Source organism: Haliotis asinina, chromosome 10 (genome assembly GCF_037392515.1).
Source record: "Haliotis asinina isolate JCU_RB_2024 chromosome 10, JCU_Hal_asi_v2, whole genome shotgun sequence".
Lineage (NCBI taxonomy): Eukaryota > Metazoa > Mollusca > Gastropoda > Lepetellida > Haliotidae > Haliotis > Haliotis asinina.
In genome coordinates, this window is record NC_090289.1 from 33,798,878 (window position 1) to 33,823,815 (window position 24,938).

General features: G+C 40.8%; 1 protein-coding gene across 1 annotated transcript in view; it reads right to left on the reverse strand.

Moving 5' to 3' along the window:
• LOC137297800 (chitin synthase chs-2-like) overlaps positions 1–21,741 on the reverse strand; it is a 38,978-nt gene extending 17,237 nt beyond the window's left edge. Inside the window, exons 1-17 of the mRNA XM_067829748.1 lie at positions 21,571–21,741; positions 20,665–20,924; positions 12,478–12,543; positions 11,945–12,052; positions 11,126–11,245; positions 10,191–10,305; positions 9,359–9,506; positions 8,854–8,950; positions 8,087–8,204; positions 7,580–7,657; positions 7,161–7,293; positions 5,972–6,200; positions 5,183–5,347; positions 2,793–2,935; positions 1,741–1,866; positions 1,252–1,321; positions 955–1,010 (exon numbers count right to left, since the gene is read on the reverse strand). Of these exons, the coding sequence (XP_067685849.1) occupies positions 955–1,010; positions 1,252–1,321; positions 1,741–1,866; positions 2,793–2,935; positions 5,183–5,347; positions 5,972–6,200; positions 7,161–7,293; positions 7,580–7,657; positions 8,087–8,204; positions 8,854–8,950; positions 9,359–9,506; positions 10,191–10,305; positions 11,126–11,245; positions 11,945–12,052; positions 12,478–12,543; positions 20,665–20,799 (1,907 nt within the window). The 5' untranslated portion in view covers positions 20,800–20,924; positions 21,571–21,741. The remainder of the gene's footprint in view (positions 1–954; positions 1,011–1,251; positions 1,322–1,740; positions 1,867–2,792; positions 2,936–5,182; positions 5,348–5,971; positions 6,201–7,160; positions 7,294–7,579; positions 7,658–8,086; positions 8,205–8,853; positions 8,951–9,358; positions 9,507–10,190; positions 10,306–11,125; positions 11,246–11,944; positions 12,053–12,477; positions 12,544–20,664; positions 20,925–21,570) is intronic.
• Positions 21,742–24,938: the final 3,197 nt, after the last annotated feature.

Below are 24,938 nucleotides of genomic sequence, written 5' to 3' on the forward strand. Positions count from 1 at the left end.
AGTTAACAAAAGTACATATGAGTGAACGACATTGGTTTAAGCCGCTTAGAACTGTATTGCGGTCGCATTGGGGTATTTCGTTTTCATTTAGGAGAAACGCCTGTAGTGATAAAGGTTTGAAAAGCATGGGTAAAGAGTTTACATTTCGTAGAACCGTAATCGGGTCGAACTGGGATTCTAGCCCACGATCTTGGTTTCGGGCGTCCAAAGGGGCGCAACCGGAAGAAGACAGTCACCCGAGTCTCTGTACAAAATGCGATGTAAACTTTACACGAGAGTATTATGTACGTCGTCACGAGATAGTGAGTGAGTCAGTTTAAATTTACATCGCATCAGCAATGTTACGACCACACTGCGATGAAAACAAGGTAATCAGTTTAAAATATCTGATCACAGATGCATACATTTTAAAACTATTAATGAAGTTTAAAATAACTTAACTATAGAGGACGTCACAAAATATAAACTGGGTATAGATCGCTAACGACTGAAGGTAGATCACCATACTAGGAACCATGGGGACTTACATTACATTTGCTACCTGCATGAACCTCAGCAGGATTTACACCATCCCTTCCGTTGTCGGAAATTTAGCCAATGGTTAAAATAACAAACATACCTCGTTTAAAATATCGTCACAAGATAATACTGGTTGTGGAGTGAGTGGGTTTTACTACGCTTTTGGCAATATTTCAGCAATATCGCGGCGGGGGACACCATAAATGTGCTTCAAACATACCGACATAAAGAATGGAACCATAGCAAACGTTTTCCCAATAAGGCCACCTCAGCGCCCCCAAGGGGAGCAGAGTTTCATAATGTCACTTTTAAACCTGAGTATTATACTTGTGATAATAAGTAAGTTAGTTACAAAAACATACTGTAGCATTTTTACTTTAATAGAAATTTATAATAAGGACTATTTTGGAAAAAAAATGAAAACTAATATATTACCTGACAAAACTTGATCCGGAGTTTTTTAACTTATCCACAAGATCATCCAACGAATTCTATAACGTATATAGAGAAGTTTAAGAATATGCTCAGAGGAAATGCACAATGAACTAAAGACATCCAACTATATAGAAGAAAATCGCAATGAAACATGCCGGCAAATTACAACGTACCTTGTTGGATAGCCACATTAACTATTAATTAAATATTCATGTGTCTACGTTAACTGATTCTAAAATTAGGAAGTTAAATTTGCAACATTCATTATACAGATTATGTAATCAGCTATTGCCTTACTTTGAAATACTGAGTGACTGTTTGTGTTGGAACGGGTTCCTCTTCGCCTCCTCTTGGCAATGTGGTTCTCCTTAAAGACAATGAACATGTTGAGTAGTTAGATTTAAACTGACCAACAAAAGACTGTATACCGATTTTATGTGTGGTATAAACTTCAGAGAACTGTTGGAAAAACTGATACACCTCTTCACGCATCACTCATACCTGCAACACTTTGTTAAAGGGAGTATTTGGCAGAGTAATTGTGTCTTAAAAGAAATATGTTCATGAAACAGGAGTAAAGATAAAATTTCGCACACGTACGCACACAGATGCACACACACACGCGGTCACTCACCTCACCTACTCACTCACTCACACATATGCTGATAATTAAATTGTCCCTGGATTCTTTTTCGAATATTTGTTTTGTGAAGGCTGTTTTCGCAAGAGAGGACATTTTGTAACCATAGTGTGTCCGTCTAGGCCAGTCGGAGTAACAACAGATACCTGTCCAAGAGTTCTTTTTGGCTCTTTCTGATGTCCATGATGACGCTTCGAGAAAGATGCTGGACGCGCGTTCTTCCAGACCGCACCATACTGCGACGGGTTGACTTACGGTAATTGTAGTGGGTCCTGCACAAATTGAACACAAAGACAATAACGCAGTGGTCAACGACGACCAACGGGGACGTGGGACGACGTAACTGGTGACTTCGGTGGACAAAGCTCTCACCAGTAATTACACAGTGCGTAGACCGATCCATGATGCAAATATAGATGTGGCTTTAAACAACAAACAAAAGTTGTGTATAATCAAATACTGAAGCTGTATGATCGGTATTTGAAAATTGAAGTTATGGAGATATCACCTACTTTTTGACGTTACTTATGTTATTAATACGCTCCTATCATGTAATCAACATTTGAAGGAGCCACGTTGGATCACATGATGATTAGCAAAAGATTTCTCCACTGACTGTCCCTGACTTAGGTTGCTTGTGGGCAAAATGCACTACATTTTAAATTAAAAGGTCAGCAATTTCCCGTCAGCCGGTTCTCTTCCACAAATTCTTTTCATTTACAGGCAAGATCAATATATGATCTTTTTCGGGTTTTAATTGGTTAATATAGCCAGTTAATAAGAACAGTCATGATAATTTACAATATGTACTTGAAAGGGTGACTAGAAACTAACCAGCTGAAGAATATGGGTGTACCATAAGAAAATCACAGCGTCAGTCTATCTTAGAGGGACGTACGATCATTTTAGCGCTGCCTTAACTTTGTGGAACAGACACCCGATTTCTCGACACAAATGTTAGTCTAAGTTTTTATTCATGTACGTCGTTGTATCGGAGAAGTGGAAGGGTGTTTATTTTTTCAATCATTGGTCGACCTAATCCTGTTTAGTCCGGTCTAACACTGTGAAAAACTGGAAAATACTGACCGTGAAAAATTGTGCCAAATATTAGCAAATTGTAGTCATTCGAAACCAAAGCCAGTATGATGCAACAATATTTAAAAAGTGTCGGGGACGGGCGTGGTAGCATCATACTTACGCTGAGATGGTTCCGGTGTCGCTCTTCTCCACAGTAAAGAGGTCAGACACCATCTCATTGTCGCTAGCTTTCATGCATTGGACCATTTCCTGGCTCAGGGTGTCACGGTTCTTCTCCAGAAAGCCTTTAGCATCGTAGCTCACCTGATGAAAAAAGTTAACATGGCTGAAACATAAAGCTTAACAGAAGGCATGAAATTATGTGATGCCCCAATCCCCATCCGCCAAACTTGATTCCTTCATACTCTAATTTAAACTGAACATAACACTGCGATCTTTATGTATGTATGTATGTATGTATGTATGTATGTATGTATGTATGTATGTATGTATGTATGTATGTATGTATGTATGTATGTATGTATTCCCAGAAATTATTGAGAATCATGTTGCGTCATGTAACTCATTACGTTTATTAACTTCTGGCGTTTTACTTACATAAACATGTTAAAACATCATCCTTTAACAGTCTCAGTCTTGTTTTAGTACTTTGTTAGACCTCCTCGCTCAGCAATGCATGCCTGAATACACCTAGGCACACTACCCATCAAAGTTTGTAGGTAATCGTGTGACAGGGTATCCCAATATTGGACCACCTCGGCCTTCATATCTTCAATATTTCTCAGTCCCTTTTGGTTTATTCTGTCCTTCATGACTCCCCACACATTCTCAATAGGGTTTAGGTCTGGGCTGTAACTGGGCCAGTCTAAAACTTGAACATTTTCGCCCGACAACCACTGTTTTGTGTAGCGCGCAGTGTGTTTTGGGTCGTTATCATGCTGGAAAATCCAATCATCTTCATACAATGTTTGTGCTGTCGGAAGAAGGTGACCATTTAGAATGTCAACGTATCTTTCTTTTGTCAAGTTTCCCGTGAAAACACACAATGGTGTCACTCCGCGAGCCCATATGCCACCCCACATGTGAAACTTCGGGCTTTGTTTTGGTCGCTGGTAGAGAGGTTGGACAGTATCTTTGGTCCAAATTTTCACACAGTTAGGGAAAAGCCAAACAGAACTTTCATCCGAAAAGAAAACATTATCCCAATCTTGATTTTCATGGGCCCGACACCAGTTTAAACGTTTTTCCTTTTGTGCATCTTTCATCAACGGCGAGGGAATTCCACGTTTTTTCACCCAATTAAGTCTCTGTAATTCCTGCCTAACTGTTTCATTGCATACCTGAGGACTTCCTCTGCTAATCATTTCATTTCTGATGTTCTCAACACTTTTCAATTTGCCCCTACTCACAATCTGCCCAAGTCTTCGGCGATCCATAACACTGAATTTCCTAGGCCGACCTGCCCGTTCTTTGTGCTCTATCCCGGTTCCTGTTTGAATATTCTTCAAAGTTCTGTATACTGTAGACAGAGGAATACCATGTCTACAAGCTAACACTTTAGCATCAGCCTCACCCCTTTCAAAATCATCTAGAATGAGCTTTCTTTTCTCTCTTGCTGTAAATTCTGCCATGTCAACACAGGAAGCCGTCTGCTCAGACAAGGGAGATAACTCTTGACATAATGAGCTACCTTCTAAGCCTTCAAGAGTTGTCTCCCTTATTTAGTGTGTTTAGTGCATAGTGAAAGCCCTTTTTCCAATCTTAGCATCATTAGAAAAAAAACAAAGATTTTCTCAATAATTTCTGGGAACACTGTATGTATGTATGTATGTATGTATGTATGTATGTATGTATGTATGTATGTATGTATGTATGTATGTATGTATGTATGTATGTATGTATGTATGTATGAACACACATACACACACAAATATATATATATATTGATGGAAACAAATAAGGGAACACGTGAAAGTACAAGTGTTCCTTTATTCTTTCCAGGTTTCTTCACAGGCTTTGTTAATGTGTTGTGCTGTGGGTGAAATTCTAAATAAATAATAAAGGAACACTAGTACTTTCAGGTGTTCTCTTATCTGTTTCCGTGAGTATACTGGTATTTATTCTGAAGTAAATACAAAGCATTATTCGAACCTCCCATTACTGATCAGATCCAACGCCACTTGGTACTGCGTTAGTTGTGGTTGTGGAGACACGGTTTTGACAAGTAGTGTGATGACAAAAATGGTTTTCGCATTCGGATTGCCTAAACTTCTCGACTTTGATACATACTAACGATAGTCTCAGCGCTAAGGTCGCTGTGACTTGCCTGATTTACTCATGTTTTTCGGTAACTATACGTGTTAAAGATAGGCGTGGTCAGTCGTGTCATCTACGTCCGTGTAACAAATGTAGACATCGGTTTCTTCATTAACAAATGTAAATGTACTTCAGTTCCTTACGGGGATCAGCTATAACTTGTTTGTTTGTGGTGAGTTTAAGTTCAATTTTATTTAGCTTAAGTGACGTAAAGTACTTTGAACTAGCAAATACCTCTTTCGCAAAATGTTTGATGCCAAACGTCAGGTTATTTCCCGGTGGTGTTTTAAAGGCTTCGTTGCTGCCAAAGTTCTCCTTGAGACTGTGTACAAGCGATGAATCCGTGCCTTGTTTCAGTTTGACGGTGTACTCATCTATCTGGTGAAGTATGCCTTTCGACTGGAAACGAGACAGCATATTACAATCAAAACGTATTAGCTCAAGAAAATATGGACATATGTTAGGAGAAAGAGATTTGTGTTAGTTGTTTAACGCTGCTCTCGGCAATGGTCTCAGCTGAATTGCGCCGGCCAATAAAAGTCGTGCTCATCAGACAATCCCGTGATGGACATCATCAGCAACACTATACACGATTTTGCCACATTGACACGACCTCAGCAAGGTGAAAAGGGTCAATAGGTCTGATCACCCAATCCCGTAGTCGCGTCCTAACCTCAATGGAACCTGTTTTCAATGCACCCTGGATATGTCCTACCACTGAGGTTTACAACCCGCTAGGTAAGAGTTCTACCCTGGATTTCGGCTAGGTGGTGTCGGTCTATAAATATTCGAGGCCGGACCACCGGATGACACCACGAGTATGGGCCTACGCAATTAGGATACAATGACACACACGAACAAAATTAGCGTGTAACTATCAGTTTCCGTGAGGCGCCTCTTACGACAAGCATGGGGTGAAGAGAACCAAACCCGAATCCCCAATTTTCATTGGTAATATACCTTTGAACCTCAAGGGATAGTCGTCTTGGAGATGTGATGCGGTTATCATAACGACACACCTACCATGAAGAGGGCAACAATGTGGTCATTGTTTGTGTACTGTATGGCCAGACAGTCCCCTGCCACGCCTTCCTTCTCATAGATCTCCTGCTCTGCCCTGAAGATCTGTTCATTCATGAAGCACTGCATCTTTTCATTGACGAGGTTGATACACATCTGTTCAAAACTGTTCTCCCTCAGGCACTCAAACCCGCAGATGTCCACCATACCAATACTTCCAGCGTTCTCGGCACTACAAGACACACGCAAAAACTTGAATTAGTGAGTAAACTAGGTTTAGTACCGTTTTGAACAGTACTGATCTTCGAGAAAGTCACTTAGCATAAACCATCGTAGTGAAACCAGCAAGCACGGAATCGGTTCTTACAGACGTTTATATACAATCTGCGAAACGCTCTTTCGAACAAATGACCAAAGGTTCCTGGTGCGCCAAAGTGAAGCAACTCTCCACGTAGTTTTGTGGTTCCTTGGAAGACTGGAATCAGCAATGTCCGCTATACATTTACCAATAGTCAGTTAATGGGTTTAGTTTCACGCCGCTTGTTGCAATATATTCCAGCAATATCATGGCGGGGGAAGCCAGAAATGGATTTCACACATTGTACCCATGTGGGGAATCGACTCCAGTTCTTCGGCGTGATAAACGAACGCTTTAACCACTAGACTACCCCCACCGCCCCGATTCACCAATACATATATGTGTATACATAAATGTGTTGCACTCAGTGGGTTGTTGGTCAGGCTATCTTCTGAACTTTCTTCAGAATTCTTACCATTCAGAACGTGTGATATATGTAAAATGTTACTTTTGAGGTCAAAACTCGTTTGTAAGTACTTCTTGGAGGTCAAGGTCTTTGGCATGACAAAAAATGTTTTCACTACAAGGCTACTGGTACACAGTGGACTCAAAATGTACCTTATATCTATGAATTTCAAAAATATGTTTTAACATATGTACTCATAGAAACAAATAAGGGAAGACATGAAAGTGCAAGTGTTCCTTTATTCTTTTCCAGGTTTCTTCACAAGGTATGTGTTGCACTGTGGATAAAACTAAACAAAGGAACACTTCTACTTGCATGTGTTCACTTATTTGTTTCTATGAGTATATAATGTTTTGTATCCATGCCCTAGGATCTTATCTGTTGACTAGCTCCAGCATGTGTACACAAATAAGAGTTGCAGTACTGACGTGTCGTAGCAGGGATGAAGTGACTCGTTGACCTTTCGGATGATCCAACCGAAAAGACGTTCATACAGGGCTTTGGCAAGGGCGTCTCGCACCCCCTCTGAGTCCCTCTTCCTTCTAACTGTTTGAATGTCCCCTGCAAAGACACAGAAATGTTGGTTGTTGTCTAAGGAAGCTTACTGCACCATTCCGACTATGTGACGGCCGTCTAAATAATCAAAATGAATCAAACAATCCAGTGGCTGACATCATGAACACCGATCTATGCAATTAGAATATGATGACATGCATCAAACAAGTCAACAGCCTCCCGACCAGACCCCGTTAGTTTCTTTTTAGGACAAGCATGGGTTGCTGAAGATAATTGGGAATGTTCATGCCATCACCTGTCTATCAAATTACTGCCCCTACATATACATTACCTTGTCCTGGGATATGTATTTTCTTTGAAACAAGTGCTTGTGTCAGAGCACTCGGGTCTGTGTCCAGCAACATAGTCACTGAAAAAGAACACACAGTATAGTATTACAATACAGCAGCATGGTGTATGTGCTTACACTGTCACATGATAATCATGACGATAGGGTAAATGTTGTTACAATAGGAATACAGATCATGGTACAAATGCGATCACATTATAACAAGTTTCTTGATACACTGACATTAATTGATATCCAAACTGAATTGAAAATGTTTACATATCAAACATAGCTTCCATACTCGTACCATTATCCAGGAGTGTTTTTACACTTGTACCCGAATAAAAGGATCCCTTGACACTTATAACCGTATTAAAGAACGTCTTGACACTTATTCCCATATAACAGACTGCAAGGCCTCTTATAACCATATACACGGGTGCCTTGACTCTTATGTCCTTTAAAAGAGCATGTTCACTGATGTCCATTTCGTCTCCAGGATGCTCTCACCAGTATTCAATGGTTCTTCATCCCATATTTCAGAAGTGTCACTTTTCGGGTCCTCCAAGAAATCTATCTGTGTCAAGTGTATAATAGCTGCCAGTATCCTCTGTATATTATCCCTTTCCTGAAAACAAAATATACATCTACCTAATAAATATTCATAGCAGTCAGATCAGCCAATCAGATTTATCTTTGTAACAGCAACATTGGTTTTGATCCTCATGTTAAGAAGATACCACATTAATGTGTTCTGTAGAGTTGCATAAACATATGGGTATCCAAGATTCTCAGAAATTATATTTCTTGGGGTCTCAGTATTAAAACCACGCTCGAGAATCTCACCGAAGTGGTCAACCTTTGACGCTAGAATAACGTTTAGTCTGTGGATATATATACTTCCCATACAAACAAAAGAATCGATTTAAATTGATAAGTTGTCTCAGTGTTCTCAGAGGAAAGCTACACCTGTTTCACCTAGAGCTGTTGCAAAGCAGAAAGAGCTGAGCGGTAAGGAATGCAATGTGGTTCAGGGACTGTGAGAGAGATATGTCAGACCAAAGACAAATGGGGTTGCGCAACATAGACAATATGTTCAGCCTTCTTATAAACGTGTGAAGCGAGCAAAGGTTCACTCGCATATCAGAATATTCTTGATACATGGACAGGTTTCTTGATGCGTGCTTCTTTTCACTGTTCGGAAGCAACCTACTGGTACGCTAGTTATCATATTCTTATTTGGACATGTATTCGGACTTGCGAATACTTTTACAAACCTCCTCGGGAATCCCAATCTTCTTCAAAACCTCGAAATATCTGCGGTAATCCTCAGCGTCCTCAGAGGTCCTCTGTCTGCTTCTGCCACTTGCGATTCTAGAACACGAGACAAACGTGAAAGATCCAGCTGCTACCTTTAGAGATCATGCCTACAGCCACAACTATTCTTATGTCTATGATATATCATGTTTACAGTAATCATCCTAACTGCCTACTGCTGCCATGGGGCAGCGGGATAGCCTAGTTGGAAAGCGTTCGCCCGTCATGCCGAAGACCAGGGTGTGATTCCACTCATGACGGCTAAATGTGAAGCCCAGTCCTCGTTTCCCCCGCCCTGATATTGCTGGAATATTGCTAAGAGCGGTGTAAAACTAAAATCACCTATTCACACTCACCCACATTAATAGATATCTTTTTAGATGTAAAAACATACTGGAAAGCTGTTTAAATCCACCACATTCCACCGGAAACTTATTCTGACTAAATATCACGAGGGAAACTTACTTGAATTTCTTCTCCTTGTTAATGGACAGGAAGACTCGATCTTCATCCGTAAGCCCTGCAAGGAACTTGTAGAAGATGTGGAAGTTGCTTTCTCCGCTTCCTTGATGTACCACTCGGCTCTTCTCCAGCATGTAGTCCTTCATTGACGCTGTGGGGAAGTATTAGTACTTTTTACGTTACTGATTAGGACAGATGGAAACTCTGGTCGTTAGTTCGCCAATTAAAGTCTCAAGTTCCTTTCCCCAGATATTTTGCAAAATGAAGTTAGAACAGTTGCCTGAAGTACGCGGAAATATTTACACAAGTGAGTCCAAACGTTTAATGGGAGGTATAGGAAGAATTCTCTTCAGATGCTCTATCAGTGTCAGGTATATTTCAATAGTAGCTTTACACAGTGTGCGAAATAGTCCCCATGTCTGAAGGTTACTAGCCACGGGTCCAGAATTGGAAAGAAGAAACTAAGCAAAAATAGATGAGAATAATTAAGTTATTATTAAGCTGCTAATATGAGTATTTTTTCAGACCATAATCTTCCATGATCTAAAAGTGTGTTATAAAAACAGGTAGAAAAGAGTGATATATTTACAGAATTCACTAGCCACTCGGACCAGTGAATGTGGAGATTTACTTGATTTTGTCTAGTCACTAGTTAGCTGGCCAGTGGCTATTTCGAACACTGGCCTCACAACAATCAAAGCTCTGGGTACTAAGAAAGGCGAATAAAATGTGGATCGTACATCATGAATTTGGTTTGGTTGTTGTTTAACTCCGTACTCAGCAATATTCCATCTATACGGCGGTTGTACACTTAGACAATATGATATTTTCGTACCTCCCCGAATACTTCCATCTTTGCCAAAGTCAAGCTGTAAGTACTTTGCAAATCTGCTCGAATTGTCGTTGAGAACTGTCTGTGCGTTCCCAAATGCTTCAATCACAGGGTTTATCTGAAAGACATATGTCATATTAATTAATCACACATCATAACATAAGCATAACAAGGACGAGAGCAAAATGTGATATATTTTTTAACTATGGAAACTGATATTCTTGCAACAGTTTTCAATATACATGCATTTCCTAGAGGTAGTGGTGTAGCCTTGTGGTTAAAGTGTTCGCTTGCCACGTCTAAGACCTGTGTCTGATTGCAGACATGGACACGATGTGAGACGCCCATTTCTGGGTACTCAGTGGTAATACTAACATACTGGTAAAAGCAGCACAGTACGATACGTATGTACTCCTTGTGTATATTAAAACGCCTATTAGCATACTAGAGTGTTGTTTGCACTTCATTCGGATCAGGCGTTAGCATGCATCATTCACTCTCATTCCATTGTCAAATCTCGCATCTCTTCCCCTGAAGGAAAACATACCCATTAACATGCATTTTTAAAACCATTCTCCTTGAAATAGAAAGACATATATAATGTACAACTTTAACTTGTAATTGTGATCAGTACAGACAGAGACAGATCTTCAACAGTCAATTCCTGACGCAAGAGACCTGTCATTGAATGACAACTACATCAAATGAAGGCCATGATATCAATCACTGGATTGCTTGATACAGACTACCGTTTACATACTGCAGCCCGAGTCAGTCAGCCCATTCCTGACATACTGGCTACGACCAAAGTTAAGAATTCTTAGGGCTACCAACGTTTCAAGAATAAGGGTCCTGATGCTTGACCATGTATTTGGTGTTCCCGTTCTTCCCTGAGCCAGACTGTTCTTTACAGAGTGCAGAATGGCCTGTGGACTCACCTCCAGTATCTTGTCTTCCAGGCCTTCATACGAGCGGCCACATATGGTCATCAGATGCTTGACCATGTATTTGGTGTTCTCAGTCTTCCCTGAGCCAGACTCCCCAGACACCAACACCACCTGTTGGTGAGATTACAACATCACTTCTTCAAACTGTTTCACGCAGTTTACATCCAGCATTGGTTTTATTTATCTAGGTTAATACATAACTTGCCCCCTGCTTGGTTATGCCTCATTTGACACATCATGCTGAGGCTACCCTACATGTCGATTAACCTACAGATTGTCGCAAACGTTAATCATAACAGAGGTATGTTTAACATGTATAACTGATATCCATTTAATGATTTATAACATATACAGTTAACAACCAGTGTGAGTTTGGAAGTTTATGCTAACTTTCCCAGGTCATGTCGAGGTCTGTTTCGTTAGAGACTTCCTTCTGGGGGCAGGGTACTTGACACTGGGGACTTCTACTGGATACTGTAGATGTCCTTGTACATTGTTCAGTTCAAACTGACATATCTACTTTATTCTCGACGGCATCCAAGAAGACTTTCCAGATTCAGGTCTTACCGACATTGTCATATTGGGCTGTGTACACAAATTCCAAGCGAAAATAAACAACATGTTAAAATACATTAGGGTTTCTCATCATGCCCTTAATATGACCATATACGAAACAAATGCTCCTATGTATAGAAGTCTCATTGATGTTTCACAAATCATTTTTCAGTGGAAAACAATTCAGAGTGAGAAAATGGTGGTTCTCAAAGACACAAATAGCGCTTGCACCGTTAAGTATCCGCTGGCCTTTACCTGGTTGTTGTGGGTGTCCTTGAGCTTCTTGAAGGCCGTAGCGGCCGTTTGGAATATATGAGGTTCCATTCCATGATGGAGTCTTTCCAAGCTGTACTTATCGTGGTACTGTAAACATAGCAATACAAATACACTACCGGGCAAAAGTATGTGCTGAAAATATGTTGTTATTTACGTTTGTTGTTTGCACTGGGTAATATTCCATACATATGATATAACCAAAACATCACGTTATAGAAACGTTACTAGACTGAGAACTGCAGTCTAAGGTCACATCACATCTCACTACTCCACGCCACGCCACGCCACGCCACGCCACGCCACGCCACGCCACGCCACGCCACGCCACGCCACGCCACGCCACGCCGCATCATTTCACTTCACTTCACTTCATGTCACATTATATATCATATATCATATATCATATATCATCATACCATATTATATCCATATTGACCGTTTATGTCAGTTGTAGGCTTATAATAATATTGCACCTGAAAGCGATCGAGGTGTATTGTGTGCATGTAACTTACCTCGTCGCTGTATATTGGCAACACCTTGAAGGGGTTAATGGAGAGAAGCACATCACTACAGTTTGTCTGAAATGGAATATATCATTATTCAATAGTCCATAGATATATATCGTACTTCTTCGTCAATCAAGGGGACTGTCTTTACAAAACTAATCCGGAAAGGTGAACTTCCATTATACTGTCTCTCTGGCGGGGAACCATCACTACCATCACAATTAACATCCAATTAACTCCCTTTAGCATGACTATTAACATCAGAGTGAGTAACCCCTTTACCATCACTATTAACATCAGAGTGAGTAAACCCTTTAACATCACGATTAACAGCAGGGTGAGTAGCACCTTTAACATCACGATTAACATCAGAGTGGGTAGCACCTTTAACATCACGATTAACATCAGAGTGAGTAGCACCTTTAACATCACGATTAACATCAGAGTGAGTAGCACCTTTAACATCACGATTAACAGCAGGGTGAGTAGCACCCTTAACATCACGATTAACAGCAGGGTGAGTAGCACCTTTAACATGACGATTAACAGCAGGGTGAGTAGCACATTTAACATCACGATTAACAGCAGGGGGAGTAGCACCTTTAACATCACGATTAACAGCAGGGTGAGTAGCACCCTTAACATGACGATTAACAGCAGGGTGAGTAGCACCCTTAACATCACGATTAACAGCAGGGTGAGCAGCACCTTTAACATCACGATTAACAGCAGGGGGAGTAGCACCTTTAACATCACGATTAACAGCAGGGGGAGTAGCACATTTAACATCACGATTAACAGCAGGGTGAGTAGCACCTTTAACATCACGATTAACATAAGAGTGAGTAGCACCTTTACCATCACGATTAACAGCAGGGTGAGTAGCACCTTTAATTATACTGTCTCTCTGGCGGGGAACCATCACTACCATCACAATTAACATCCGAAAAGGTAACTCCCTTTAGCATGACTATTAACAACAGAGTGAGTAACCCCTTTACCATCACTATTAACGTCAGAGTGAGTAACCCCTTTAACATCACGATTAACATCAGAGTGAGTAGCACCTTTAACATCACGATTAACAGCAGGGTGAGTAGCACCTTTAACATGACGATTAACAGCAGGGTGAGTAGCACCTTTATCATCACGATTAACATCAGAGTGAGTAGCACCTTTAACATCACGATTAACATCAGAGTGAGTAGCACCTTTAATCATACTGTCTCTCTGGCGGGGAACCATCACTACCATCACAATTAACATCCGAAAAGGTAACTCCCTTTAGCATGACTATTAACATCAGAGTGAGTAACCCCTTTACCATCACGATTAACATCAGAGTGAGTAGCACCCTTAACATCACGATTAACATCAGAGTGAGTAGCACCTTTAATTATACTGTCTCTCTGGCGGGGAACCATCACTACCATCACAATTAACATCCGAAAAGGTAACTCCCTTTAGCATGACTATTAACATCAGAGTGAGTAACCCCTTTACCATCACGATTAACATCAGAGTGAGTAGCACCCTTAACATCACGATTAACAGCAGGGTGAGCAGCACCTTTAACATCACGATTAACATCAGAGTGAGTAACCCCTTTACCATCACGATTAACAGCAGGGTGAGTAGCACCTTTAACATCACGATTAACATCAGAGTGAGTAGCACCTTTAACATCACGATTAACATCAGAGTGAGTAGCACCTTTAACATCACGATTAACATCAGAGTGAGTAGCACCTTTAACATCACGATTAACAGCAGGGTGAGTAGCACCTTTAACATCACGATTAACATCAGAGTGAGTAGCACCTTTAACATCACGATTAACAGCAGGGTGAGTAGCACCTTTAACATCACGATTAACATCAGAGTGAGTAGCACCTTTAACTTCATGATTAACATCAGAGTGAGTAGCACCCTTAACATCACGATTAACAGCAGGGTGAGCAGCACCTTTAACATCACGATTAACATCAGAGTGAGTAACCCCTTTACCATCACGATTAACAGCAGGGTGAGTAGCACCTTTAACATCACGATTAACATCAGAGTGAGTAGCACCTTTAACATCACGATTAACATCAGAGTGAGTAGCACCTTTAACATCACGATTAACATCAGAGTGAGTAGCACCTTTAACATCACGATTAACAGCAGGGTGAGTAGCACCTTTAACATCACGATTGACATCAGAGTGAGTAGCACCTTTAACATCACGATTAACAGCAGGGTGAGTAGCACCTTTAACATCACGATTAACATCAGAGTGAGTAGCACCTTTAACTTCATGATTAACAGCAGGGTGAGTAGCACCTTTAACATCACGATTAACAGCAGGGGGAGTAGCACATTTAACATCACGATTAACATCAGAGTGAGTAGCACCTTTAACTTCATGATTAACAGCAGGGTGAGCAGCACCTTTAACATGACGATTAACAGCAGGGTGAGTAGCACATTTAACATCACGATTAACATCAGAGTGAGTAGCACCTTTAACTTCATGATTAACAGCAGGGTGAGTAGCACCTTTAACATCACGATTAACAGCAGGGGGAGTAGCACCCTTAACATCACGATTAACATCAGAGTGAGTAGCACCTTTAACTTCATGATTAACAGCAGGGTGAGTAGCACCTTTAACATCACGATTAACAGCAGGGGGAGTAGCACCCTTAACATGACGATTAACAGCAGGGTGAGTAGCACCTTTAACATCACGATTAACATCAAAGTGAGTAACCCCTTTACCATCACGATTAACAGCAGGGTGAGTAGCACCTTTAACATGACGATTAACATCAGAGTGAGTAGCACCTTTAACATCACGATTAACATCAGAGTGAGTAGCACCTTTAACATCACGATTAACATCAGAGTGAGTAGCACCTTTAACATCACGATTAACAGCAGGGTGAGTAGCACCTTTAACATCACGATTAACATCAGAGTGAGTAGCACCTTTAACATCACGATTAACATCAGAGTGAGTAGCACCTTTAACATCACGATTAACAGCAGGGTGAGTAGCACCTTTAACATCACGATTATCATCTGATGAATATGAGTAACACTGTAAGTGAGTAACACTGTAAGTGAGTAACACTGTAATTGAGACCATAACCATGCTGGTGACATCATTGCCGTGAAAGGAAACATGTAATATAAATCCCAAAACTGTTTCAACGTGTAACAGTGAACACATCTCCTTCAACGCTGGTGGTTATTCAACGTCCTATATTAATTAAAGGAAAGGTCACAATATAATTTAGGCAGGAAACTTTAAGGACAAACGCTCAGAGAGACCACAGTAAACTTCTGAAACATCAACACCCTGATCTTTGAGTGAGTAAGGTTTTAGCAATATTTCAGCAACATTACGACGGACTTGTACTCATGTGGGGAATCGAACCAGGATCTTCGGCTATCCCACCTTCCCCTAAAGACGTAGCATTGCTTTGACTGCCCAACGTAGAATTCTTTGAAGTTGTTACAAAGGTGTGTATTTCGCTACTGTTTGTCTGGAAATGCCACGTTTGATACTGCTAATATGTTTTTACCTGTGTGATATTATTGTGTGACACTATGTTTAATGGTAAACATAAACATATAATCAAAGGAATATTTAGCTAGATGTTCACGAATCCCCGGATTATTCTTCCTTTCAAGATACTGCCAATTACAGACGTAACAGATGATAAAGCACAGGTACCTCCTGCTGTAATGAAAGCGTTTACATCTGTTTTTGCCTGAGCGCTGTGGTACAATGAATGTAAACCTGTCCAATTAAGGGATTCCACTCGACACTAATATATTTTTCATGGCCCGCTGTCACAAAACGGTCTTAACGCTACGACAATCGTATCTCTTGTACTTACACCTTGGCTAACGCTAAGATGGCTTTTTGTGCAATCTGACCAACATCCAAAACCGCATGTTTTCGTGTCAGGTTTATGAAATGTGCAAGTGTCACTAAATGAAAATTTGCAAAGTGTATAGAATTCCGCGATGGATTTGTTTGAATACTCGATTGTGACTGGCGAATCCGAGGGATTAAAATTACAGATACCTTCCCTGATTCAAACTGCTGATTTGATAGCCGCATTATAGACTAGCCTCGGAATTTTACAGACAAAAAGCTCATAATGAAAAAAATAAAATATACTGAAAAGGAGCCCCGAGACTTTCTCCATCTGAAGCGGTGGAAATCTAGACTTGCCACATTGCGCGTTTTGAGCATGCCTATTTGCGGTGTGGAGTATTGCGCAGTATAGGTACCTTCATTATTATTGTTACTTGCGTGGACTTCTTGGAAATATTTGCTTCAGAGTCTGTATGGCAGACTAGTCGCATCGCTGAGGATGCTCGACTTAATGGAACTGTATTGTTTGGAAGTTGTTGATGGTAGGTAGTTTGAAATACCATATACAATTTTATGTTAATAATATGTGGTTGATATTTCTACAAACTTCAAAGTATCTTTGGCAATAAAGTATGGCCACAAACGTGTTATGTCACTTTTTGTAGGGGCGGTGGAGTAGCCTTGTGGTTAAAGCGTTTGCTCGTAACGCCGAACGTCTCTCACGCGATATTGCTGGAATATCATTAAAAACGGCGTAAAACCATACTCACTAGGGACATCAGAAATTGGGCGGAGTTATTTACCGACTGGAACGACAAGGTGACTTGACATATATCTTAGTGTGAAGTATATGAGGGTGATTTTGCGAACTTCCTTATTCGTGTCTGTATAATGTTTACACAGATATATCGATCCAACTCCATTTCTATTGACTTTGCTGCCGTTCAATACCATGAATCAATTACTAGGTAAGTATCTTCCAGTGATTATTCAGTGTATGCTTACCCAAACCCGGAAGATCCATTAAATATTCAAGTCACATGAGTACATCCAGCTATTAGTAATACTGCGTCCTACCACCCCTCTACCCTCAACCCTACCCAGCCTTTTCTGGCAAACGCATTATATTCCCTGTAATATTAAACGGGTGGCTACCCTGGGATTATGTACATTGTGTGATGTTTACATCGCTGCTTGAACGAATACCGGGTTGACAGACAATAATTACGATCTATGCCTGTCGCTCTGTCACTATGTTTAGGCCTTGACAAATAATTACTGGGTTTTCAGTCTGCGTATCTAAGCGCAAAGTTGGCGTGTATGGTCCTGTGCATAAAGCTCAGGTCACACATTAGTTTTAGTTTAGCGACGTTGAGCACGGAGAGTCCTTGGATGGGTGACAGTGTGTGACAACTTGACTCCTTGGAGTTTCCAGGACTTCTGTTCTAACCCACAACTAAACACCTGTTATACATGTGGTCTTACTTTAGGCAAGTGAGTTGGACCAGTGAGTTTATTCAAAATTGTCTCCATTCCCCCAGCAGAAAATGGGTGCCCGTTATGATAAGTCATATAACTAATAACCTAGCTTCTCACAGGCAGTTTGGTTTATCCGGGGTAATGGCATGTTGTGCTTTCATTGTTAACGCCATGAGGAACAGATGAAAAATACGTGTGTTCCTATTTAATCCTTTCAGGGTAAAATTCCCAAACGACCTTGTCCTCATAAGCATTGTACCCTATAAATCACGTCTGTGGACTTTTATATATACAGGTGAACAGTTTGCTTTAAAGTTATTAAACAAACATAAAAAACGTTGTCATCCAGGTAATGTTTTAGATATTAAGCTGAAAATCTAAAAATTAATTTATAGTGGCCTTTAAGGAATTCAATGCCAATTACAACACAAGATATACACTCCTTGCCTAACATAGCTGCTTCTCTCAACAATACAGTATGCGTTACTCATATATTCCCCGTGAAAGGATGCCTGTATATCTGAAAACCTGCCTGGCCGTCTAGTAATCTATTCATGTTTCTATTCAATTATAGCAATAGGCCTTTATATCTATTTTAGGTCTGTCTGTCTGTTTATTTGTTTATTTATTCATTCATTTATTTATTCGAACATATCTATATGCGACAGGAATGCACCGTTTGTTCCGACCCCGTTTATTTAACATGACTTCTACCGAATGTTTACTGTTAGCCTGTAAAAATGATTCCTATCTTCTTTGATACCTACTATCTATCGTTTCATAAGACTGGGCTCGGTCCTAAAATGCGATCAAAGCGCTATGGTGATCGCAAGTTTGACCGTCGGAATTCTGAGTTCGCTTTATAAAAGGGACCCCGGAGTATTATGTACAATGACATCATCTTATTCAGATACTGCTACATCATCATGGCATCAAATAAACTAACATACAAAATAATATACGTGTTTGCAAAAAAGTTACAGTCCTATCCCAACTGACACAAAACGCTGTGTATATTAACGAATTCCCTTGCGAAACACGATGCTTGTTCAGCGTTTGACTCCTAGTACCTTTCAATGCTGAATTTAAGACGTTCCAATGGTATTTATTTCGTTCGAATTACCCTTAGAAATTATTACCCCTCACAACCATACACGCACGTCAAGGATACTTATGTGAAGAATATGAATATCAACTTTTGAGTGAATCAATATCGTTGAGAATTTCTGTCATATTGTTGTGATCTATAATTTATTTGGGCCAGCTATCGACATAGAACGGGGTAACTATCATGAAGAGGGACGTTAACCACTACTCTCTGAATGACGTGGTGGCCTTATGATATTATGATTTTCTTGGACCTCCACCAGGAAGTTGAAAGGTGACTGAAATTCCCGACACAAAGAGGATATTATATCTGTAATGTGATATCGAGAACGTGACGGTGTCATTTAATTTCTCAATGGGAGAGTGACTGAGAATAGACACTTCCTAGTAATACACGAAATGGGCTTCATGCATTGTACTCAAGTGGGGAATCGAACCAGGTTACTTGTTCTCGAACCATTTGTAACCTTACGAACTTCTTAAGTCCATTCTTAACACACTGGATACGATCAACGTTATGAATTTTTGAGGCTACGAACATTTCGAGAGTAAAGGCCCTGGGCCCCGTTTTACAAAGCTGTTATAGTGCTATGACTATACCCCCTATGTTGTAACATAAACTTACGACGTTAAGCTACGGTAGCTTTGTGAAACGGGGGTCTTAGGTGTGATGAGCGCCCGCTTGACCAGAAATCTCCCCAATCTCTTCATTTCTGAAAGGACGTTCAGCTTACAGTCTCTTATAAAATATACAGTGCTCATATCCATGATCTTAATATGGTTAATACGGTAATCGACTGATCGATTCCTTGTGAAACAATACTTATATAAAGCTGTTGAATGTAAGGCTATGTTAACACCGACTGAAGAAAACCTGTTGATAAATGCAGTCGAATCATTTGATCAGCTGAAAACCAATGTCGTGACCAGTATCGTCCAAACTAATTTAATTCCCTTGTTTTCGGTCTAGGTCTTGTTTTCTAAATAACTTCTTGTCGCTTAACGCCAGTATTCAACCTTTTTTGCAGTGATCTGTACATAATCGAGTCAAGGTCAAGCAATCCAGTGATCGATTTTATGAAAACTGAAACATACGTGGTACTATCACGGGGCATGTATAACCGCATAGTGAAGTCACTGAACCGTTACATCGCATCTTGCATCTGTGTTTTAATTTTCCAACTTGCCATGAAGACAACGATAAAGGAGCACCAGTTCATTTAGATTTCTAAATAGTCTGTTTAAATGAATAATTGCAGTAAGTACACTGACAGGCAAATAATATATGCATCTGAAAATTAGAGTGGATTCGAAACGGTACAAAATTAAAATCAGTTCTCGAAACGCAACAAATTTTAGGTCCAAAACAGAACGAGGATCCTCACGTCGATCATAATCGAAAATCAATTACTTGTCTTGATACAGTTTCAACCTTCACCGAACATAAGTACATAATTTTGTTTCTTCGGTTGTTTTAACATGCACACATCAATATTCCATCCATATGGCGTCAGTGTGTATATAAGTCTGAACCAGGCAATCCAGAGATCAACAGCATGAGCATAGGGATACGATAACATCTGTCAGTTAAGTCAACAAGATTGATCACCCAGTGCCGTTAGTCGCCTCTTATGACAAACGTGGGCTACTGATTCTGTCCCGGATCTTCGCGGGTGCTAAGAACATTTCGACACTTGGCTAAGGTGCAGAGAGATCAATGGAATGAATCTTACGTATATTTGGTCCGTCTCGTATCTCTCTTTGAGTACATTTAGAACAGAGGCTTCAGTAAGTCTACTCAATTGTGTGAGGTCACTGACGGGCGCCTCGTCCCTCCAACGTATGCTACTGCCACGGCTCGGCATCATGGCTTCTGTATCTGTGAATCCACGTTAATTCGGGTGAAGGTTAATTACTACACTGTGTTCTGAATCCTCCTTGCAAGTCAGAATGTTACTGTTTGGTTGAAGCACTTATATTCCCATGTTCGGTTCTGAAAACACAAATCATTGTACTGTTAAAATATTTTTTATGTTCTTGCATTGAGAACCAGAGATATTGTCAAGACTACAGCTATGAGGGATGTGTAATTATGGAATATGTGCGTCCTTTTTCACCCTCAGTCCAGGACCTCCTAAGTTTAAGGCAACGTGTACACATACTTTTACATCGAAATTTATACGCTGCACATGACTGTAGACACAGGTACACATAATCACGTACAGTTAAAACAGAAGGTTTAAATCGTCACGCACGTGTAAGAATTACATCAGACAACATATGCGTACACATACTTGTGATGTTCTGAAACTCGTCATAACATACTTATTGTCATGCCAAACGATTCACGGTAGATATTGCTTGTGAGATAAATATGACTGTATCAAATTGCTTTGCAGACAAATGTGACGTCACCAGTCGCCAAGGCTTTAAAATCAAATAGAATCACTGCTACTTAAACTGGTTCCTTTTTACACCCAAGACACAGCTGGTTTCCATTCAATTATTTACAGGTTGTATGTAAAGGTTTGGATGATAGATTGATATTTGTTCTGTACTGTAACGTATAATTTGAACTATCATAGATCTAATGCCAACATCATTGTAAAATGAAATCAGTGACGTTGATTATATCTTACCAATTTCTGGGAAGATCAGCTTCCATTGTCACAAAGGTGTAATTCTTGACATTTCTTGAGACACAGGAGCTCCTTTCCTGGACCGAGCCACAAGTACAGGCAATCCCATCACAACCCGCTCTCAGATTGTTCACTGACGAAATGTGAGGAGACGACATCAAGTCACGTGACGCTCCCAGCAGACGACAGTGTGGAAGCAGCGAAGCTTGACAGCATTAAGTCTCTTCGGAACAATGCATCTGGTTGGAAGATGATATGTAGCTTTAATTCTCAGAACGTGATTCTTGGTGAAAAAAATACAGCCTTACATGCAATTTATACCCAACAATCTTTAAAACAACGTCATTGATATGAACACTAACGATCCAATACTATGTGGAAAGTAGAGCATATTAGCATATTTGCGAGATTCACGTTGGCTGAAAAAAGTCACGATCCCCTTTATGTTACACATAAGAACTTTTTCGGTAAAATATAATCATTTCTAGAGGTAGATGCGAGTCTGGATAATCACTGGACAGTGAACTAACATACTGGTAAGTTAGTACACACTGAAGGCTTGAACATATTTATTCGTAATATCAAACATGGTAGAGTTTCAGATATGCTGTTTTAAAACGCGGTTAGACAGGTTTAATCACTGCTCAGCTATACACGTCCATTAGGAATTCAAGGAGGCCTACATTCGTTGATGTTAAAGTTCAAATCCTTGGCGAAACTTCCAATGACGATGCATAACTTGGACGAGACACACGTAAAAGGGAGTGGTGTCACCACGCTGACTTACGTGTGAGGCGTAATTGTCACTGATGCATACTGACATTTAATGATGAACTGAGACAGTGGGCAGTAGAGAATCTCAATATGCGGCATTCTCCTTTATTTAGAGCAGTTTGCAGAAACTGTGACCTATCGAGGATTTGGGGGAAGTGTGTGTGTGTGCGTGCGTGCGTGAGTTCGTGCGTGCGTGCGTGCGAGCGTGTGTGTGTGTGTGTGCTGGGTCCAGAGGTTACGAGATATTGATCCTCAGGGACGAATTTAAGGGGGAGAGTTAGGGGAGGAGGTTGACCCCCTTGAATTAGGGATTTAGATGTCAGTTTGTGTCACGACGGCAATTTTTTTAAACGCTAACTATTATTGCACAAATATATATTACACCAACAGAACTTTGCGTAATATTATATTACACGTATTTCTTTCGTTGATTTGTTTTTGTGTCTCGTCACAAGCATTTTGTCATCTGAACGTGGCATTCTATCCTGTTCTTATATAGAAGGGTAGTTATGAATCCACGCAAAAGGAATACCCAGTTTTAACTATCCTCAGAAATAAATTCCACTGATGACAAGGTGAAAAACAGCTGTGACAATTACATGAAAGGGTCACCCGAAGTCGGTGATGTTATCTCGTGTTACAGATACTGCCTAACGCAACGCACTGCCTAAATAAGTTCTCCGTTTCCCCCACACCCATAAATCCACACACACAAACACACACAGACACACATGGACACACACGCGCGCGCACACAGACACACTGACACACACACGCACAACACACAGAGACGAGCGCTCACACATACACACAAGACACACAGAGTCGACGTGCGCTCACAATACCACATACACATACAGACGCACACACACACACACACACACACACACACACACACACAAACATACACGCAGGGGTTTAACGTCGCACTTAAGAATATTTCACTCATGTGACGACGTGCATGCCTATGCATGTGTGACTCTTGTACTAACCAAGATTTAAGCTGGTTTTATAATACTCACTCATCGATATACAATGCCGCAGTTGAGCATGAATGCCCAATTAAGACACATAACAGTGACTCCGAGCCCACTAGTACCCTTTGTACCCATTAATGGAGAGACAGGCAGGGACCAACAAATATCATGTTTTAACTTCTTTTGGCTTGACGTGAACTACACACACAGAGACACACTAGACATACACACAGGTACGAGAGAGAGAGAGAGAGAGAGAGAGAGAGAGAGGACGGAGGGAGAGAGAGAGAAGGAGAGAGAGAAGGATGTACAAAAGTCATAAAATTACGGGCATTGGGTTACTGTGCCCTATAGCGACCGACTGCAGGTAATTGTATATGCTATGCCCGACGTGTTAGGCTACCTAGTCTACCAGGAAGCTTACCCGTCCAACAATAGAGTCTGATTGCCGGTTCATGTCTCAAGAATTGTGACGCATAGATTAACCTCGTCCGAGAAGTTGTTTTGAAGCTTACCAGCGCGTACAGACTAAACGCGTATTCCCTTTGGAATGAAACATGATAATCACAGTATTTTCACTAGACAGACTTTTCGTGTGGACAGATAGAAAGAGGCTTATTGTAGAGAGAGGGTTTGGGATGACATGGGTGACCGGATGTCAATCTTAAATACGTCACTGGGTTGTACAAGGAAGCTGTAAGTTGACATTAGCGAACGACACATAGTTATCCCAGGGAGTCGAGCCATGCCTTGTCTACCGGCAAAGAATCACTTCCATGTCTCTGTTGCTCTATTTTTCAGTGTGTAAGTGCATATAGTCAAACGCCACATTTAGCAATATCCCAGCAATACTAGAAATATAGTTTACGCATTGCATCTATGTGGGGAGTCGAACCTGGGTCTTCGGCGTTATCAACCAACCAAGTCCCTTTCACCCTCTCACCTCACACAGGTTCATACACTCTCACACAACTACAGACACCCCTACACAAGTACAGATACCCTCACACAAGTACAGACACCCTCACACTGGTACAGACACTCTCACACATGTACATACATCTTCACACAGTTACAAACACCCTCACACTGGTACAGACACCCTTACACTGGTACAAACACCCTCACACTGGTAGAAACACCCTCACATGGGTACATACAAGCTTACACAGGTACAGACACCCTAACACATGTACATACATCCTCACACAGTTACAAACACCCTCACACTGGTACAGACACCCTTACACTGGTACAAACACCCTCACACTGGTAAAAACACCCTCACATGGGTACATACAAGCTTACACAGGTACAGACACCCTAACACATGTACATACATCCTCACACAGTTACAGACACCCTCACACTGGTACAGACACCCTCACACTGGTACAAACACCCTCACACTGGTAGAAACACCCTCACATGGGTACATACAAGCCTACACAGGTACAGACACCCTAACACATGTACATACATCCTCACACAGTTACAAACACCCTCACACTGGTACAGACACCCTCACACTGGTACAAACACCCTCACACTGGTACAAACACCCTCACATGGGTACATACAAGCTTACACAGGTACAGACACCCTAACACATGTACA